The sequence below is a fragment of the Pistacia vera genome, unplaced genomic scaffold (genome assembly GCF_008641045.1).
Source record: "Pistacia vera cultivar Batoury unplaced genomic scaffold, PisVer_v2 Contig406, whole genome shotgun sequence".
NCBI lineage: Eukaryota > Viridiplantae > Streptophyta > Magnoliopsida > Sapindales > Anacardiaceae > Pistacia > Pistacia vera.
Window position 1 is genome coordinate 1,123,987 of NW_022196231.1, and position 19,899 is coordinate 1,143,885.

General features: G+C 34.7%; 2 protein-coding genes across 2 annotated transcripts; both read right to left on the reverse strand.

The window, feature by feature from the left end:
* Positions 1-12,001: 12,001 nt before the first annotated feature.
* On the reverse strand, positions 12,002-17,134 carry LOC116142231 (probable Ufm1-specific protease). The gene is made up of 13 exons (XM_031427665.1): positions 16,870-17,134; positions 16,413-16,775; positions 15,717-15,985; positions 15,479-15,566; positions 15,183-15,358; positions 14,467-14,557; positions 14,019-14,144; positions 13,851-13,898; positions 13,696-13,772; positions 13,249-13,337; positions 12,890-13,001; positions 12,652-12,754; positions 12,002-12,482 (listed from the first exon to the last, which is right to left on the reverse strand). The coding sequence occupies exons 1-13, from the start codon at positions 17,036-17,038 to the stop codon at positions 12,253-12,255; spliced, it is 1,941 nt and encodes a 646-aa protein (XP_031283525.1). The 5' UTR covers positions 17,039-17,134; the 3' UTR covers positions 12,002-12,252.
* A 737-nt stretch (positions 17,135-17,871) lies between these two features.
* On the reverse strand, positions 17,872-19,642 carry LOC116142241 (adenosylhomocysteinase-like). The gene is made up of 2 exons (XM_031427683.1): positions 18,746-19,642; positions 17,872-18,652 (listed from the first exon to the last, which is right to left on the reverse strand). The coding sequence occupies exons 1-2, from the start codon at positions 19,580-19,582 to the stop codon at positions 17,906-17,908; spliced, it is 1,584 nt and encodes a 527-aa protein (XP_031283543.1). The 5' UTR covers positions 19,583-19,642; the 3' UTR covers positions 17,872-17,905.
* Positions 19,643-19,899: the final 257 nt, after the last annotated feature.

A 19,899-nucleotide genomic window follows, 5' to 3' on the forward strand; every position in this document is an offset into this window, starting at 1 on the left:
AGCTTTCATATACCCTATAAGTAATGCTAGAAGTACAAAGACTTTTACAAAGAGTATTTGTATAAAGTGATGTGGCAGCTGCCATACCACTAGTTTCACATCAATCTTCTCTTTCTTTTAACAAACTAGTGGTGTGGTAGCTGCCACATCATTTTGTACAAGAGTCTTTGTATATCTAGCATTTTTTTATACCCTATAGGACTAGTTGAGATACTGTTTAATTTGATTGTTTGCTAAGCCCCCATGCCAATGCTATACACCATTTTCTCAAAAGTTGATGTCGGTAACATATGCATTCCCCACTTACTTCAAGAAGTGCTCAAAATTTTTGAATGATGTTGCACCAAGGTTTGCTTTGCAAGAGCTCCATGATGGTGCTGCCCCATTTAAGTAAAATTATTTCTTGTTCGCAAACATGCTTTGTGAGGATAAAAAAGGTACCTAGTATTAGTACGTTGACTGCAAATGCTATGTTTAGTCTCGTACACTGTGCTAAGCATAATGATACAATAATTTTGTTAAGATATGATACTCCAAGACCAAATATATTTACCCCATTGTCTTTAGGACGAAATGGATCCTACTTAGGATCAGGAGACTGACCCATCATTAGGGTACTCAAGGGATGAGCTTTATTCATATTAAAATATTTTAGGATCTTTTTCAATATAAGCTTAGTGATAGATCAATACTTATTTGCACTATGCTCGATTTGTAGGCTGAGATAGTAGTTTGCTTTCCCTAAATCCTTTATTTCAAATTTTCCTTTTAAATACTCAACAGCTTTTATGAACTCTTCAAAAGTCCTAATTAATTAAGTGCATATCATCGACATATATTACCACAGTTGGCAAAACTAAATAATAATTTCTTTATAAGTATGTGGGATAGTTAACGTATCTTTCTTTCATCAAATATTCTCTTAATCATATTCGTTTAGATTATTTCTACCCACCTAGCAATATTTGATATACATATTTCTTCGATTTGCTTCAAACATTTTGAATCCTTCAACAATTTTTATATAAAAATCAATATTTATGTGTCGTATAAGTATATAGTGATAATATTCATGAAACGCATATTAAGTGCTTGTGAGATTTGATAAGGTAACTATAAATCTAAATGCAATTTCATATATCACCGGTGAATACGTTTCATAAAACTCGATTCTAGGCCGCTATAGGAAACCTTGAGTGTGACTCTAGCCTTATTTCTAGCCATTTTAAATTTCTTATTTTATTTTCTTGTGAAAATCCTTTGGTGTTTCACAGATTTGATGTCTTCAAGTCTTTGGATTGCAGATCCAAATACTTTATAATTAGCTAGAGAAGTCAATTCATGTCGAATTGATTTTTTTCTACCAATCATGTCACTGTCTATACTGATTGACAGTGTGTGACTCAAAACCATCACTTATAATTTCGATAGCTACAACAAATAAGAATTTGTCATATGATCATACTTTTACAGTTCCACTTATTTCCACATTTCTCTCTTGTATGCAAAATTTATAGAAGTTTCAATATTTCATTATTTTGTATGTCAATTCTAGCACATGTGCCACTTTTGGGGCAACAATTCTATGCGTCATTTCTTAGGCATTTGCCACTTCAAATGTCACGGGCTTGGAGTTTCACACCCAAAAAGCTAACCTATTAGGTGGAGGAACTCCTTCAATTTATAAGCCAAAGACCTCTCTAATATGTTTTCGATGTGGGATTGGTTATACTCTCCTCCACCCAATCCTATGACGCCCTCGTTACAGGTGGGGCTCCCTTACCTACCCGTCCACCTCACTCTCGTGTGAAGCCATAATCACATGTGAACGCTTCTGCGTGGGTGCTTGGCAGGACATCGAAAGACGGACCAGGTCTACTTTGATACCACTTGTCATGGGCTATGAGTTTTATACCCAAAAGACTAACCTATTAGGTGGAGGCACTCCCCCCATTTACAAGTATAAGACCTCCCTAATATGTTTTTGATGTGGAATTGGTTACACAAGGTATCATAATCGTATGCTACTTCTAGAGCATGTGCCACTTCCGATGGCTTTTGTCTCTTTTGGGAGGTATGGCTTTTCTAAGGCATGACTCTTATGGGGTTTTATCTCTTCAGGGATCATTATTTCTTTTGTAGTTAAGTTAGATAATGTGATTATATTTATAGTTTGAGCACTATTGTTAATAACAACAGTGTTAAATTTATTCTTTATTTTTCTCTTACAAGAAATAGCATCTTTGGATCTAGTGTGCCTTCCACACTTCTGGCATGCAACAGATAATTTATTTGTGGCCACTTTAACACAATATTTAGTTGGAATAATAATCCACGCTGATGTATTTACCTCTGATTTTGTTATGCATTTATAAATACATTTCACATTATATTAACAATATTTTGAAGTTGTATTATCATTCACACTTATTTCACATAAAGTTGTGTGAGTATCGAGTGAGACATATTATGTCACTTTCCATAAAAGTTCATGTCTTATTTAAGGAGGTTTTACCTTTTTTCCTAAACGTGAGAATATTGTCTCGTCAAAATCTATAAAATATGCTGTGAGAATATTGTCTCGTCAAAATCTATAAAATATGCTGTAAAAATATCGATCACTCGTTAGGGGCTCGATAAATCTAATTGTGGATGGTGTGTTAAAACAAATACAAATTCTTGTTTTCTCAATTGATAATAAGAACAATAGAATATTCATCTACCTCTTTGAAGGTAATATATCCAATATAACTATCACTAATTATAAATATGACCTCTTCAGAAGCCTTGATTTTCGTTTGCAATATCTCTTTATCTTTTCCTCTTCTAGGAATTTTATGTTTCACCAATCCATATAACATGCTCCCAACATTAATCAATTCCATGTGTCCATCATATTGTTCTTCAAGGACTTTAAAATCATGTAAACACTCCACTTATGATGGATGCTAAAATTATATGACCATTAATTTGTCAACATTCACTTTTGGGAACGGTGACATAATCAATTGCCAATGATTTATAATTTTTGCAAATTCAATAGAATAAAGATAAGTTGACAAACATATCTCACAAACTTTCTTGACAAACCCCATGTGGCACCTGAGTTGGTGGCTCTCATAAGAACTATCGCAGAATGATTTCGAGTAGAACTAAGAAATGGTTGTTCCTTAGAGGGAACGGCTATTATGAATGGAGGAATAGTCATTCCTTAGATAAGGAATGCTCGTTCCTTGGTTGGAATGACCTTGCCTTGGATGAGGAACAACCATTCCAACTCCAATGAACGGCCATTGCCATTCCATAGGGTCATTCCACCTGGAGGAACCGCCATAATATGATGGAATGGCCATTCTTCCTACAGAACAACCATTCCTTCCTCATGGAATTGTTGTTTCTTATACGATGAATGGTTGTTCATCCCTTAGGGAATGGTCGTTCCTTACATGATGAACGGTTGTTCATCCCTAAGGAACAACCGCTCATGTCTAGTCAAAATCGTGAGTTAACGTGGTAATGGCAACTCAGTGCCAAGTTAGGTTTATGAAAGAAAGTTTGTGAGATTCATTTGTCAATGTAGTATTACCTAATTAATTAATTATTCAATAATCAAGAGACAATGCAGCATCTCCAAATATTTGTAAATTGGTGCAGTCTATATTGCTACTTCAAGAGCAAGTTCAAAACGTACCCATTTAATTATCATTATAAACCATGCAATTTCAGCTGAGAAGTAATAGTAGTTATTTCAGTCTTCTATAGATTGACAAGCTCTATATTATTGAAAACAATAATGTTAGACGCAAGGTCATCTCAAAAACATTTGTGACCTTAGGCAAGAGTTACTTTGGGGGCCTTCTAATAATATAAGCATGTATTAAAAAAATTATTTAAAATTTATTTTTCTTGCCTTTTGAGATGCAAAATCACTAATTAAATTTTTGTATTCAAGTTTGAAAACTAAATCTTTTTTAATTGATAATATATCCAAATTACCTAATATTTCTTGTGACATTTTTGAACGCAAATAAGATTTTATTAACTTTAATTTTGAAAAACTTCTTTCTGCTAAAGCTACAGCAACAAGAATATTTATAATATTCTATAAGTTATCCATGTATTTGGAAAGAAATTCACATTTTTTTATAAAATCTAGTATCTCAAGTGGTGTTTTAATTTCCCTGTTTATAATTTCTTTTAAAACTTTTAATTCTAAATATAAATCTAAGCCATCAATATCAGAGCACATGTCATGTTTTAAAATGTTTTCAAGATTTAAACAATTTTTCTTCAAATTATCATCATCAAGTCATTTTAACTTTTCTATATTATAAAGGAAACCAAAATTATTACTATACATTTCAAATTTTTCAAACCAACTTTGAAGTAAGGAAATGACATAATCAACTAAATTTATGAAATAATTTATTCTAAAAGATTTTTCAGAAGACAATTCATCTCTTCGTTTTCATTCTCATCAAATTGTTTTTATCTCTTTATTGTATGTTTTTCTCGAAATTTTGATTCTATATTCATTTGTTCTGCAATCTCTTTAACAGAAATCATAGAAAATGTAAACCCATTTTCTCTAAATTTTTCAAAAAATGAAACAAGACCTTTCAATTGATCTATTGTAACAACAATGTCCATATTTTTAGATTGTAAATATTTATTAACCATATTAACTGTAAATAACATTTCATACCAAATAATCATACCTAATAGAGATTCAAAATTTTCAATCTCATATGTTATTAAAGAAATAGCTTCACTTTTTGTTTTAAGATCTTCACTAGTTTCTGCTAATTAATATAAAATATCTCTTATTTGTGGAGCTTGAAAATTTATTGCTTTAATACTTTAGTCTTTCATTGTTAAAAGAAATTTAATGTGTGAGATTGAATTAGAGGTAAGTAATTTGAGACATATAAATGATCATTTTAATCTTTTATTGTTAAAAGAAATTCAATATGCTGATTTAGGGGTGTAAATTGGAATACATAAAACTAGAGGTACAAACTTACCATTTCGTCAAACTTTGGGTGGGAATAATGTAAAAATTATAATAAATTTGGGCATTTTTACCCTTTTTTTTTTTTTGGGACCCTTAGGCCGACTGGGATAAAAAATTCTACATTATTTTTATTTTTGTAATATATTCAACAAAAAAAATTTGGGCCCTTTTTGGCCCTATTTTTTGGGGCCTTAGGCAAGTGCCTCACCAGCCTACCCCGTGGGCCAGCTCTGGCTAGACGTACAAAGAAATTTACAAAAATTTCTTTAGAGCTGGTCAAGGACCGATCCCAAGCGAGCCCAAGCCTGGGCCTGTTTGGGACCTGTCGCTCATGGGCCTGAGACAGCAATTTCAGGACACTAGGGATCGGTCCTATGGGCTTGGAAATTTTCATTTTTCCCTCCATCTTTTTTTATATTTTAGGGGCGAAATGAAATTCTGTAGGGAGGTTCATGTAATTTTTAGGGGTAGATTAGCAAGTTTTTAAAAGTTTAATTAATTTTAAAAAATAATAAATAAATTAATGGTTAATTTTAACATAAATGTAATATTCATATAATCACACATTCACGCTTCACAAATAAACAATTAAATAATTTTTTTTATTAAATTATTCATCTTCATCGTCAACAATATTTAAATCATTAAAATATGTGTTCCTAAAGAGTTCGAGTAGTTCGGGATCTTCAGGGTGCTGTTGTAGTCTTCTCTCTGCATGAGTCCAATCCCGTAAACATGTTATCACTTCAATCATCTCATCGGTTAAAGAGCATCTTCTGTCTTCAACAATCCGGCCACTCGTTGAAAATGCTGATTAGGATGCAATTGTAGAAACTGGCACAAAGAAAATGTCACGTGTCATTTAGGCTACAATGAGGAATAGACTTTGATGTTGGTTCCATCATTGAAGCACATCCATCTCACGTTTCTCCTTCTTTGTCATGTAGGACATGTCTATTTGTAGCTAGCAATTCAGCTCATTTGGTCCATGTATGTACGAGCTGGAGGTGCTACTTTCGCCATGTTCCATATACGTCCACATGCTCGATCCTTGATGGAGGTCTTCATCAGGGTCCTGATCATCTCTCATGGACCTTCCACTTCCACTTCCATTGTACCTGTTCTGATATAAAGAAAAAAGGCTTTCCAATTTTTGCTTAAAGTCAATCAAATAAGACGTATAATGATTTCCTAAATGCTGGCCTATCTCAGTAATTATACATTTAACTACGTGTAATTTAAACATAGGATCAATAACAAGGCCTAATCCATATAAGAATGGAATAACTAACCAATATTTATCATATTTTTCTTCCATCTTTAAAACAATTTCCATTAAAACGGCATTATATCTATATTTAGCAAAAGTTTTAGAAATTTGAAGTAAAATATCTAACGTTAAATTAGTAGTCGGATAATAAATACCATTTAATGTATTAGTGGAATCATAAAAAATTTTAAGAAATGAATAAAAAAGTTCACAAACCGCCCAATCATCATAGCTGATAACTTCCTCTGGATGGTTCTTCCGATTGACGAAATCTGTAATTTGTCTTGCAATTGGCAAAACTTTTTCCAACATCAAGTAGATGGAGTTCCAACGGATAGGCATGTCCGTACATAACTTCAAAGGTCGAACCGGTGGGTCCTCTTGCCTATAATATTTGACATACTTCTACCATCTTTTGTTGCTACCGCCAACGATAAATCTAATAGCTGCGCACACCCTCTCCATCTTCGAATGTGTAGCATCTAAACCTACTTTAACAATCAAATTGATGATGTGACAAACACATCTCTGGTGAAAAAAAATTGCCTTTACCACGCGGATCCAATCTCTTTTCAAATAAAGAGATTGACGTGGTGTTAGCAGCTGCATTATCAAGCGTTAGCACTACAACTCTATCAGTTAATACAAATTCTTGCAAAACTTCAAGAATTGTAAAATAAATAGTATCAGCACTATATTTTTCATATAATGGTTTAAAACCTATCAATTTTTGTTGTAAACGCCAACTATGATCTAAGAAATATATTGTGACAGTTAAAAAATCTATTTTTGATCTACAAGCCCATATGTCTAATGTAAGTACAATAGACATATTCCTAAAATTTTGAAATTCGTTTTTAAGTTTATTATTTATTTTGTTATAAAGTTTTAGTATATCTCTTCTACTTGTACTTCTACTAATCGGGGTATATGCTGGACAAAATGCAGTCTTAATCATGTGAATAAAATAAGGATTTTCAGATAAACAAATGTGAGAGTTTGTAGCAACTATGAATCTTGTTATTTCCTCTCGTGCAACATATGCATTGTAGTGCCATATTGAGAGAGATGAAGATTATGGATTAAAATTAAGTTGAGTTTGAATTTGCCTACCTGATCCGGTTGAAGATGTACTGGACAGCTGCATTATTTGGGGATGCTTCTTCTCCAAGTGTCGTCGCATCGTCAAAGTCCCTTTCTCAGTGCCAATAATGGTTCCACAGAAATTACATAATGTTAGTGTATGCCCTAAGAACCAATCGTGTTATTGGTTTAAGGACATTATATCTTGTAAATGTATTATGAATAAAAGAAAGTGTTCTTATTTCACATGTTGATTTACTGCTTCATTTATATTATAATTAATATTGCATGTGAAATGTCTGGATGACAGGGATCTTCAAAAGATCAGATCATCGAAGAATTCGCTATGCAAATAATGTTAATTGGGCAATAACATTGCATAGTAGGCATGCTGAATGTCTCCATTGAATATCATGTGATGGTATTAGTGTGGGTGATTATAAGAGTTATGTCACTAAGACATCAGCATGGATAAACGGTAAGTGAACTATTTATCGAAAATGACCGATTACGATGAATCACATGAACGTGGTCAATGATGCATCATAGGATCCTCCTAGTGTACCACTGATCCTTAGACTTGAGACATCACGATTGAATTCAACATAGGATGCATATGGTTCATATGGTGTATAAGCACGAGACTAGTCATGTCTTGTGTAATAAGCAGGTTTGGTCATATGTTATTCATGTGCGAGGACAAGTGATGGTCAAGATGGGATTCGTTAACTCAAAATAGTTCAATCTTGAGTTCCCAGATGAATGTCAATAAACATTGGAAAAAGGAAATCTCTGGCCAGAGTATAATGAATATCAGATGAAAAGTAGTTTCATGTTAACGCGTTCCATTGTATCGATTAACAATTTGATTCAAGATTAAGTTAAGGGTTTTGACATACCATGAACCATTCTTAATCGGGATTAGATAACGAAGGGATTTTACTACATGGTACGTACGATCAGAATAGGTTCATTGGAGTATACACTTCATTGTGGTTGAGGGGTTATGAAACATTGTTAAACGTCTAACATAATCAGTGGGAGTTTCGATTATAAAGAGTTATAATGAAACATATCAAAATCTGATGCCCACGGCTAGATCACAGTGAACCAAAATGGTCACACATAAAACTAAGCTCAAGAAGAGAGAGTAATAAATATCATTGATCGGATTAATGATGTTCGGACGTAAACAGTTGCATCCGAAATAGTGTATCGATGAGAAATGATTATCTATGGATAGCTAGCACTAACCAAGGGTAATAATGATTTATTAAATATTATTATTAAATTAGATTCAATGATGGAGACAAAAGTGCATTGGTTTTATTCTAAAGAGTTAGAATAATTAATAGGATTAAAATTGGGCTAATTATGAATTAACCATAAAACCAAGGACTTGACATAAATGCTCTTTCCCAAGATTAATTTTAAATTGTCCATGCTATATATACCAAGTGTTATATCATTTTCATTTAATTTGCAACAATTGAAAACAAAAGGCACTCTCTTACTCTCTCAGCTTTCTCTCATCTTTGGCTTAGGTGGATTATATTTTGAGTTTCTTCATTCTCTTTTAAAGAATCTAGACTCCAAGTTTCAACATCAAGTATTTAATAGCAAAGGAATAGGTAATATACTATTCTTTGTTTGAAAAAAAAAAATTTCCATTGATGTTGTGTTTGTTTTCTACCTTGCATCCATCATCTTGTTCATCAATTTTACACCATTTCTATGTCCAAAATGCATGAATCCTAACACGTACCCCACACGGTTCTTCCCCCTCCCCATTTGTCTTTGACCGTTTTGATTTGGTGAAGTGTCGCTATACATCAGACACGACCCTCTTTGACGATCGGGGGGGTTGGGCCACGCTCGTGCCTGTTGAGTTGCAGCTTGCTTGTGTTTGACTGCACCTTGTCCCGGCCGAATATGGTTGTTGAATTGCAGTTGCTGCCTTTGGAGGAAAAGATGAAAATGGATCGAACCCTTCCATTTCTTCGGTGGATGGAACGTAAAACTCATTTGGGGATAATCCTTCGAATGCATCATTTCGGGAATCCATTATGAATTTATGATAAAATAATAAATAATTAAAATGAAAAAAAAATTAAATAATAATATGAATAAGAGATGATATTGAAAAATAGAAAAAATTAAATAATAGAAATAAATAAATAAGAATAAGAATAAATTATAAATATAAATATAAACTGAATGAGAATTTGATTGGAGATTTGGAGTAGAGAGTAGAGAGATTGAGTGGTGTAGAAAAAATGAGAAATTTAGGGGATTTTTATAGTGTAGCATTGGGAGAAAGGAGGGGGAGGGGGAGGGGGGGGATGCAATTTTTTTTTTTTTTTTTTTCATTTTGTAAAAAAATTTAAACCCCTAACCAAAATTATAGGGGGTTTTAATAATTGTTCAGAGGGCTAAAAAAATAAACCAAAAGGGTTTGGGCCTGGGACGGGCCTTGGAGGAGGGCCTAATGGAGGGACCGAGCCCTCCTCCTTAAGCTTGGTTCGATTTTGGGACCACGCCTGCTAGGACCAGTCCTCTCGTAGGACCGAATTTTTTAGCCAGGTTTTTGGACACGGTCCTAAATGCCCAGCTCTAGATTTCTTGTACAAAATGAAGTGGCAAAAGATGAATGGAAAAATGATTACAAAATGTCAAACTCATCATATTCATTCTTCCATTCATCTTCTACCACATCACTTTGTACAAAAAATCTTTGTAAAGTTCTTTGTACATGTAATATTCCCTATTGAAAAAATCAATTCCCATAATTTAATTTAAGTGGTAGAAAGAAAGTTAGGATTTTTTTTTTTTTTTTTTCTATAGGAATAAGTGATTTTCTTTCCTGGATTCACATCTTCTAGATGCATGGCATAATGACGCTGTTAATATCTGAAATGCAAAACCTTTGTAATGTTTCTGCAAAATTTCACTTATCAAAACGCAGCCGTTTCACTGCAAATGAGAACAGATCATAGCCACTGAAATGAAGAAGATCCAACGGCCAGGATTAGCTCTTGAGGTCAACATATATAAAGGGAGTCTTTTGCGCAGAAACTTATCTCTTCTGCTCCTCTCTCTTTTCACGACAGATTAATTTTTGCTCTTATCATTGTTAGTTTGTAGTCAAGCTTTTGGGTTGAGAATCTGTATAATCTTAGGGTGAAGATAGTGTTTTCTTCAGGTTTAGAGAAACTAGATCAAGTATTCTCTAGAGATTTCAGATTTGAGTGATTGGGTTAAAGATTGATAGTTGGGTGAATCTTTGAGAGTGTTTTGTAATCTGTAATAACAGTTGATTCCTAGTGCAGCGAGCCTCCAAAAATTCTTGGAGCTCAACGTGGATGTAATCTTTTCATTATGAAAGGTGAACCACAGTAAATTTGGTGTTCTTGTGATTGGTTTGATCTTGTTTTTTTTGTGTGTGTTTTTGTGGGTTTGTGCGTGTGATTAGCAGTACATTGATTGGGAATTTACATTACAGGCATTATAGTATCTCAAATATTCATAAATTAAAATATTCATTAAAATATAAAGTGCAATAAAATAATGATAAATTGCAATGAAATAGAAAAGACGATAAGTTACATATGTAAAGTCAGAACTCCGAATTTTGATATAAAGATTTGAAATATAGATCTTCAAGTTCTAATTTTAGAGTTCTCATGGCTTCATGCCTTTATTCCAATTATGTTGTAGACTCAAAACTTTAGGTTTTGGTTTCAGTACTTCATAAACTTCAAATTTATATTCTGAATCAGAACTTCAGGTTCTGCTTCTTTGATCTTTGAGGTTTATTTATAACTTCTAGTTCATAAGTTACTTCATCTTTGTAACTTCAGGTTGCAAATATTTAGTAGAAATTACAACTTTAAAAATAAATAAATCAACAAAAAATAACATTGTTTTCCGACATGGAAGATCAAATTTAACAATGGAAATCACATAGCATACTTATAAGGATAGTTATAATATGTCAAAAATTAAACAAATAATGAAAGTTACAGAAGCTTCACATGCTTATAAGGTGATATATAATAACAATGCACAACAAGGAGTTTGAGTTGGCAAAATAAAAGAAAGATGGATTCAAGTAAGAGAAATGAGACATATAGGGCTTAATTGTTTATATGTGATATTATCTTTGCCCTAACTGGAAACGTAATGAATGAATTTTACAAGGCCTTTTATAGGCTACAAACCACCTCACATGAGACAACTAAAACCAATAGATAATTTAGAGCAAGTTAGCACTAATCTAAGAGACACATGTAAACTGCATTTAGCAGCCCTAATAATGCAAGTTGATAAACTTTGATGGTGGAATACCACCAAAGTCATAATTTTTTTTTTTTTTTTTTTTTCAATGATTGGAGTGTTCAGGTCAACTTACACGCACCTCAACTAATCTCCTCAGATCCTGAAACCATCGACTGGGTAAAAACTCCAATGATTATCCTTATTAACAACCGAAGAGAGACTCAAACTCAAGACCTCTTAAGTAATACATCCAAAAGTCCCTATTAAACCTCTTAACTCTAATTTTCATTTCTAAAAGCAAAAACACTACAATAATATGCACCTAGGCCCTAGCAAGTAAAAAGTTGGATTGAAGCTTGAAACTTAATGTAAGTTGATTGAAAACTTATGGTAATAATATTTAGCAAGTTCAACAAATCCCTTCAAATGGGTTCTTTATCAGAGAGCCGTAGCAAATGTCAAGAAACTGAACAAGCAATATGGACGTAAGCTGAAATTTGATTCCCCCGATATTTGAAAGAAGATAAATGTCTACACTCTACAATACATGAAACCAACTCAAAAAAATAACCTTTCAACTTGAAGCAATTCTAACCTAAGAATCTAACTATACCATATTGGGCCTCTGTGGAAGCAGAAGATTATAGAATTTATCATGTAAGAAGAAATTCTTTCCCTTGCTATCAACTGCTTTCTTCCACCCACACCATCCTCCATTTACAATTTTCTTGTGCTCGTCGTTCCCTGTATAGTGTGGATCAAGTATGAGAAATGCACAACCTCCACTTGCTTCATTGAAATCAATTCCCAATAGAGTATATGCAAGAACACCACCACCTGTATACATCAGAAGCACAATACATTTCCCATTCAGCAAATAATATGGCATAGCATACCCACTACAACATATAATTTTAGATCTCAAGTTCATTATCTTTATTTGAGAAAGCAACAAATACAAGGTAAATAATAGTTAAAAACAAAAAAAATTATTTGTCCAACTCACCAATCATAATCGGTGTTCCTTGAGTCTCAAAGTGCAAGGCCAGCTCTCGACATTTTTCAGGAAGCTCAGCTCCAGACCTCACGTTTATGATTTTACAACTAACCTGCTCAATGAAGCGAGTCGGATTGCCAGATAAGCATATGCGAAAATTAAATATCTGCACTTTATAGCAGGACTATGCACATGACTGAGACAATAGCATATTTAATTTTAATCAGTAATTGAATGCCATACTTACACCCAGAAGTTTGTCTAAAACAAAGCTCAATTCAATGGCACCAATCCATTCACGTGAACCTATAAAAGAAGGATCCTTATCGCCAATCTCTACAAGTGACTGCTGTATTTCCCTGAAAAATGCATTTGTCTGATCAAATCACATGACATTGAAACAAGGAGGTATTTTTTCCTTAATAATTTGCAACTAGAATAAAATCATAACAAGGCATAGGGAAATGGAAGAGAAGATTCAAATATAATTTATCTGTATCATATGGAATCATATTGAATCATATTTTTGTAACAGTCGGATTTGAAGACTTGAAAATCATATGTTGAAAAGACATCAGCACTCTGTAGGCAGTGACCTTTTCATACCTATGTGAAGGAACATCTATGGATGTGTAATGTTGGAGCTTGAACCACGAAATGATAGTCTGTAGAGATCGGTAAGCACAACCCCAGCCCTAGCAAATGATATATAAATGAATCAGTAATAGAGCTGCAAATACAAATAACGATTACAGGAAGGAAAACTTCACAAGCAATTACAAAGCTCAATTTCTAAGTAAAACATATATCAGTTAAAAATTACAAAAAAGTAGTCAACTTCTACAAGAAGAAGTCCTTCAAACCCCATATAAAGGAGTACAAAAGTAAAAGGATTTAGATGCCAAAGCTAATACAAGATTAGACAGATAGAAGTAACCCTCAATGTTTTGCAAAATAGGAGAAACCTAATAATTCATTAAATACAGAAGCTGCGACAAATAAGAAAAGATGTTAGAAGTTAATTTAAATGGAGAGACAAAGAAAAACCAATACCGAGTCATCAAAGCCATCTTGAAGATAATGGTAGTACTCATAAGAACCTTGAACCAGAGAGACAAGGCCCCCTGAGACTGAAAAAAAAAAATTCACAATTTCAATGAACAATAGTTAAGAGGAACAAAAAGACAAAAAATATTAGTAACCACTACCTCCACTACTCGGGATTCCAATATGTACATCTTTAAGCAAGGAAGAACCTGATATTGCCATAGGAATTTAAAACAAAGTTAGATAAGCACAAGGCCAAAAGAAACACAGACAGAGAAAAAGCTTAATGTCTACACAGAGCACTGCATATATAAAGATGGAAGAATTACCCTTTCTTAATGAATTGCTCCTTGAACCATCCTTAGTATTAGACAAATCCAGGGCATTAGCAATTCTCATGAGAGGACGATCAAAAGGCAATCCCAGCCTTAAGTGTAGGGATTTTCTTACATCAACTGCAGAAACACAGAGGTTTAGAATTCAAGTTATTATATTGATCAATTACTAAGAGTAAATCAAATCACAACACTTAAGTAGTTGGTTCCTATCTAAAATTATTAGTGTCAGAAATGTCCTGAGAGGAGGTAATCCATTTGCTCTATATATGAAAGTTTGGGAATACTTTATTTATCCAACCACAAAATTTTCTTATTACTGGAAAGGGAGGAGAAAAATTTTATTAACCACTCAGCAATAAAAACAAAATGATGAAAACTCTGGCTCATGGTTATGCTACTTGAAGAGAAAAGGCAGAGAAATTTCAACCAAAATGATTACCTTGCTTCATTTCTGTCTCTCCATAATTAAGTTCATAGACAACAGTGATCGGATGCAATAATCCAGGAAGACTAAAGTGGAATGGACGAAGCTGTAAATAAAATAAATTTTCTAATTACTTGAAGAACATACATTAGATATAATATCCAGGGGAACAATTATGTTCTTATTAGAACATAAAACATCAAGGTATGCATGTAAATCAAAATTAAATGCCTGAAATATAAGAATGATGCCTTGTGAGAATTATCACAGGAAAGAAAACAAATGAGTAATGCATAACTTATTTTTACCTAAGGATTTGGTTTTGGTTCAGACTCTGGTGGCATTTTTTACATTCTTTTCAGTTCCCTTCCTGAGATGAGTAGTATGTGGCAACCAACACAATTATAGCTTTCTTTTAACAGCCCAAACTATATGTAAAATGTTTACAACAAGTCTCTCTCTGTGTGCATGGTTTTCAGTAAGTTATACTATTCTAAGCATTTTTCTGAGTCCCATTAAAGCAGAAGGCATTGTCAACAAGCTACTTATATTTTCTGATTATTAAAGGATAACCAGAATTGTTAGGATAACAGCACATATATTTAACTCTGTCAATTCCATAGCCAAGAACATTGAAGTTATAGCAGAAAAGAACCATATGTGTTCAGCATAGGTGTCTACTTATAGACAGCAAATTGGCAATATGAACACAGTTGTAAACTTTCATATACCTGAGGATGTTGAGTTAAGAGGCAGGGCATGACTGCCTTCGTCATTGAATTTAGTTGATCGACTAAACCAGGGAAAACTAACATAGAAATGGCATCCATCAGCGGAAGACTCTTGGCTGCATAACAAAGCACTTCTAGCTTAAAATCCACAACCAAAAGTCTGGCATCTTCTGAAGCTGACATCACAAAGATTGATTCCCATTTAATTGAGTTTTAAAGTTCCTCTGAAGTTTATATAAACAATAACTCAATTTTCCAGAAACAGAAACATTAATATCTTAACATTAATTAACTACCAGGATAAAATTCAGCAATGGGTGCAGTGGATATTGGAGACTTTTCTGATCTATTATGCAGAACACTTACTTGAATAATATCTGCACTCTAAGCCAAAAAACTTTTCAGAAATGATGAAAGCTTATATCCAGTATCATAGATGAATGTTTATTTAAAATAAAAAAAAGTGTTCTAAATCCCACTTATGGCCCATAGGCAAAATTATCATAACACAAAATATCATATGCTATTTCTTACCTCCGCAGAAAAGATTGTGGGGGCTGATTTACTTTTTAAACAAAAGTGTGCACATGATAAGTCTTTTCTGTCCAAATCTTCAGCAGCTTCACCCACAAGCTTCATTTTGGAAAGATTTGTGCCAAAATCCAAATCTTTACCACGAAGAATGACAGGTTGAGGTAATTCTGAAGAGGCTTGGCCTAATGCCTCTACCAAATAAACAATCTGTGGATCTTTGAACTTATCAATGACTGCTTCAATTGCATGCAAATAAATTTTCTGCGCATCTGAGAGACAAAAATGTACCAAGTCATTAAATATTTAAAAATTAGACAACATATTACAGAATTTTTTTAAGGGCAGAAATTACCAACACACACTAATGAATCTATACATCCCCAACTCTGAACTGAACAGTTAAAAGTCCACTCAACTCAACAAAGCCTTTTAATCTAATAATTGCCACAGCATCCAGATGATTTATACCCATGCAATCTTCCTAGCAACTAGATGTCCACGATACACTTTATTCCGCTGTTATTTTAACTAGTTAATTTTTTTTTTGCTTCCTTTTCCTGAAGTCCCCTTACAGTGAAAACCTCCAATTACATGAAAATCCTTGTATTGCTTTGCTTTATTTATTCACAAATGCAAACTTAGAATATCTCCTACAAACAAATTACAAAGAAAGCTATAATATATTTAAAAACTCACCAGACGGATTGTTAACTGGATAATAAAATGGCAACTTAAGCGGAAGCTCGCACAGAATTAAACAACCTCTCTCCCAAACATACTCATGGGGATTGTCATCATATATAACATACTCAACCGTTTCAATGTTAGTAGAATTTTCTGATCTTGAAACAAAAAATTTATTATCACCAGTCTCCAAATCCGCAACTACCGCAATCATTACGGGAACATCTAATCCTGCTTCTGCTTCACCAGATAAATTTCTTTGCAATTTGCGAGCTGCATCAACAGCCTCGCTTGCGTTCTTCTCAACGTCAGAGTTTTTTATGATTAATGCTCCGATTATGTGAAAACCTTTCGGGAGCAACGTACGGAGATCATCTGCTCAAATTAAGTAAAATAACATGAGAATTTACAAAAAAAAAAAAATTCTAAAAGTTTCGAAATTTTCTGGGGAAGCAAACAGAGAGTTTACCGGACTCTTTGTCGTAATCAGGAGAAGAAGAGTTGTGGTGGATGCAAGTGACGGTGGAGACGATAGTGAGTGACGGGCAAAAAGGGGATCCGATAAGCCATTGGAGGCCCGAATTGGTGAGCAGAAGCTTAGGGCACAGAACTCGTATGGATTTGGTGTCGTCGATCATTATCGATCCGTGATAGCCTCCACTGACTGCTTTCAATTTAACTCCTGTCCTGCTGTGTGTACTGATTCACAGTTTCAAATTGATTTAGTCGATCGTCCACTTCGACGGTCCGATGTTGTATTTTGGATCCTTTAAGCCATCCAGGTGTGGGTTTAGGCCCACGATACAGGTTTAGCAGAATGGGCCTGAAAACAGAGTACTGTGATAAATGGATGAGAACCACCAAAAACCCTTGGCAAATTATACATGTATTTATATAATCATATTCCAAAATTGTCCTTGTCTACCTCTTCTCTCCATAAAATTTATAGAATTTCAAATGACAATATAGTAAGTGCACTTCCTTTTAGACAACAGAGATTTTGGTTTCTTCACAGTTCACTCTATAATAAGATTAATACCATAAAAAGATTATATATTATATACTATTGGTTCAAAATTATAATCAAACTTGATGTGAGAATCGTTCCCATAATAGAAAGTCGTTTAATTTCCAATAGTTTTGTAACAATAAAAATAAAAATAGACTCGATAGGAATAGGATTAGTATTACTTTTTCTTCTTTTTTTTACTGAAAGTGTTCAGGTTAATTTACGTACACTTTAACTAATTTTTTAAGATTTAAATTTATGACATGATAAATACCATTATGACATGATAAATACCCTAATGACCATCCTTATTAAGGATGGAGGAGGGACTCAAGATTACCATTATTGACAAAAAGGTTTCAACGTTAAAGCCTATTAAGGACAAGAGAAAAAGAGATTAGAACGCCAAAATCCAAATCCTCTATTTAGTGAATGTGAATGGATACCATCGGCAAGTTTTAAGTTAACAAACACAAGAAATAACGCCCTCTGCAAACTAATAGCGATAGTGAGGAGGCTTGTAAGGACCTTCAACAGAAACACTAATATAAGTAGCTTGTTCAGAAGTAAGCTTCGTAAGTTTAGCACCAAGCTTTCCCACATGAAGTGCAGCAACTTTCTCAGCAAGATGTTTAGGCAGAACATACACCTTCTTCTCATATTTCCCCGTTCCCCTCTCCTTCCACAGCTCAATCTGCGCAATCACCTGGTTTGTGAACTGACACGACATTACAAAACTGGGGTGTCCAGTTGCACATCCCAAATTCATATGATGTCCCTCCGCAAGAACAATGATACCATTGTTGGTCTCCGGGAAGATCCACCGGTCAGTCTGTGGCTTAATCGTGATTCGCTTAATACCCGGGTAAGTTTCCAATCCGCGGATATCTATCTCGTTATCGAAATGGCCCATGTTACCCACCATTGCATTGTTCTTCATTTGTTTCATGTGATGAATCATGATGATGTCCTTGTTCCCTGTGGCGGTAACAAAAATGTCAGCTTCTGAAACGACGTCTTCCAGGGTTAAGACTTGAATGCCTTCCATGAGAGCTTGAAGAGCACAAATTGGATCGATTTCTGTCACGATTACGCGGGCACCAGCTGCCTTGAGAGCAGTGGCGCAGCCCTTTCCAACATCTCCATATCCACACACAACTGCAATCTTACCGGCTATCATCACATCGGTGGCTCTCATCACTACGTCAGGGAGTGAATGCCGGCACCCATGTAAGTTATCAAACTGTATCAACGTCACAAATGGCTTAGAAACAAAAACCAAAAACAAGAATTCTATCCGAATGAGCTTAAACAACAAGATGAGCTACAGTTTTACCTTGCTCTTGGTGACGGAATCGTTAACATTAATGGCGGGAAACAACAGGGTTCCATTTGCTTGCATCTGATACAATCTCTTGACGCCTGTAGTGGTCTCCTCAGAAACACCGACTAATCTCTTCTTCATTTTCCGATATCTCCATGGGTCGATCAACAAACCTTCTCTTATTATCTCCAAAACGATTCTAAACTCTGCGTTGTGACTGACCGTCGGGTCCACCAGCTTCCCCGTCTTCTGATATTCCTCTTCTACCTTGACACCTTCATGAATAAGCAACGTGGCGTCCCCTCCGTCGTCCACGATTAAGTCAGGCCCACCACCGGGCCCCCAGTCCAAGGCCCTTTCCGTGCACCACCAGTACTCTTCTAGAGTCTCGCCTTTCCACGCGAAGACAGACGCGGAGTCACGTGTTATGGCCGCCGCGGCGTGGTCCTGCGTGGAGAATATGTTGCAGGAGCACCAACGGACCTCGGCGCCGAGCGCCGTGAGCGTTTCGATTAAAACGGCGGTTTGGATGGTCATGTGGAGGGAGCCGGTGATGCGGGCTCCTTGAAAGGGCTGAGCTGGACCGAACTCGGCTCGACAGGACATGAGACCGGACATCTCCACTTCCGCCAGCTGGATTTCGAGTCTGCCGAAGTCGGCTTGGGAGATGTCCTTAACTTTGTATTCGCGACCGCATGAAGTTTTGGAAATAGTGAGAGACATTTTCCGTTGGTCGGTTAACGGAGACAAAGGAAAAGATTGGAGTGAGAGTCGAGACAACGTTTTGTTTGTCCAACATGGTCCGAAACTTATCAATGTGGAGTAATAAACCAAGTTCCAAAGTTTCATTTATCGGTGCAGTTTAATTTAGTTTGTTTATTTAAATCAGGTGTTAAAATGTTCATCTGTATTCACACTCAAAAGTTGCTTACTCTTTCGTAACATACTCAAAAGTGGATTAGTTTGTTTACCAGAATATCTATTACAAGTAACTCTGGCAGCTCAAAACATGTTAAAAATAAAGAGGCTAACAGAAACTGGCTCTTCATCGGAAGCTTATTCTATAAAATCAAATGAAGTGCTATACATATTATTACAATAACATTATGCCCTGTGATGATCTCCATGTTCTGCAATAAATATTTACAAAAAAATTTGCAAAAATT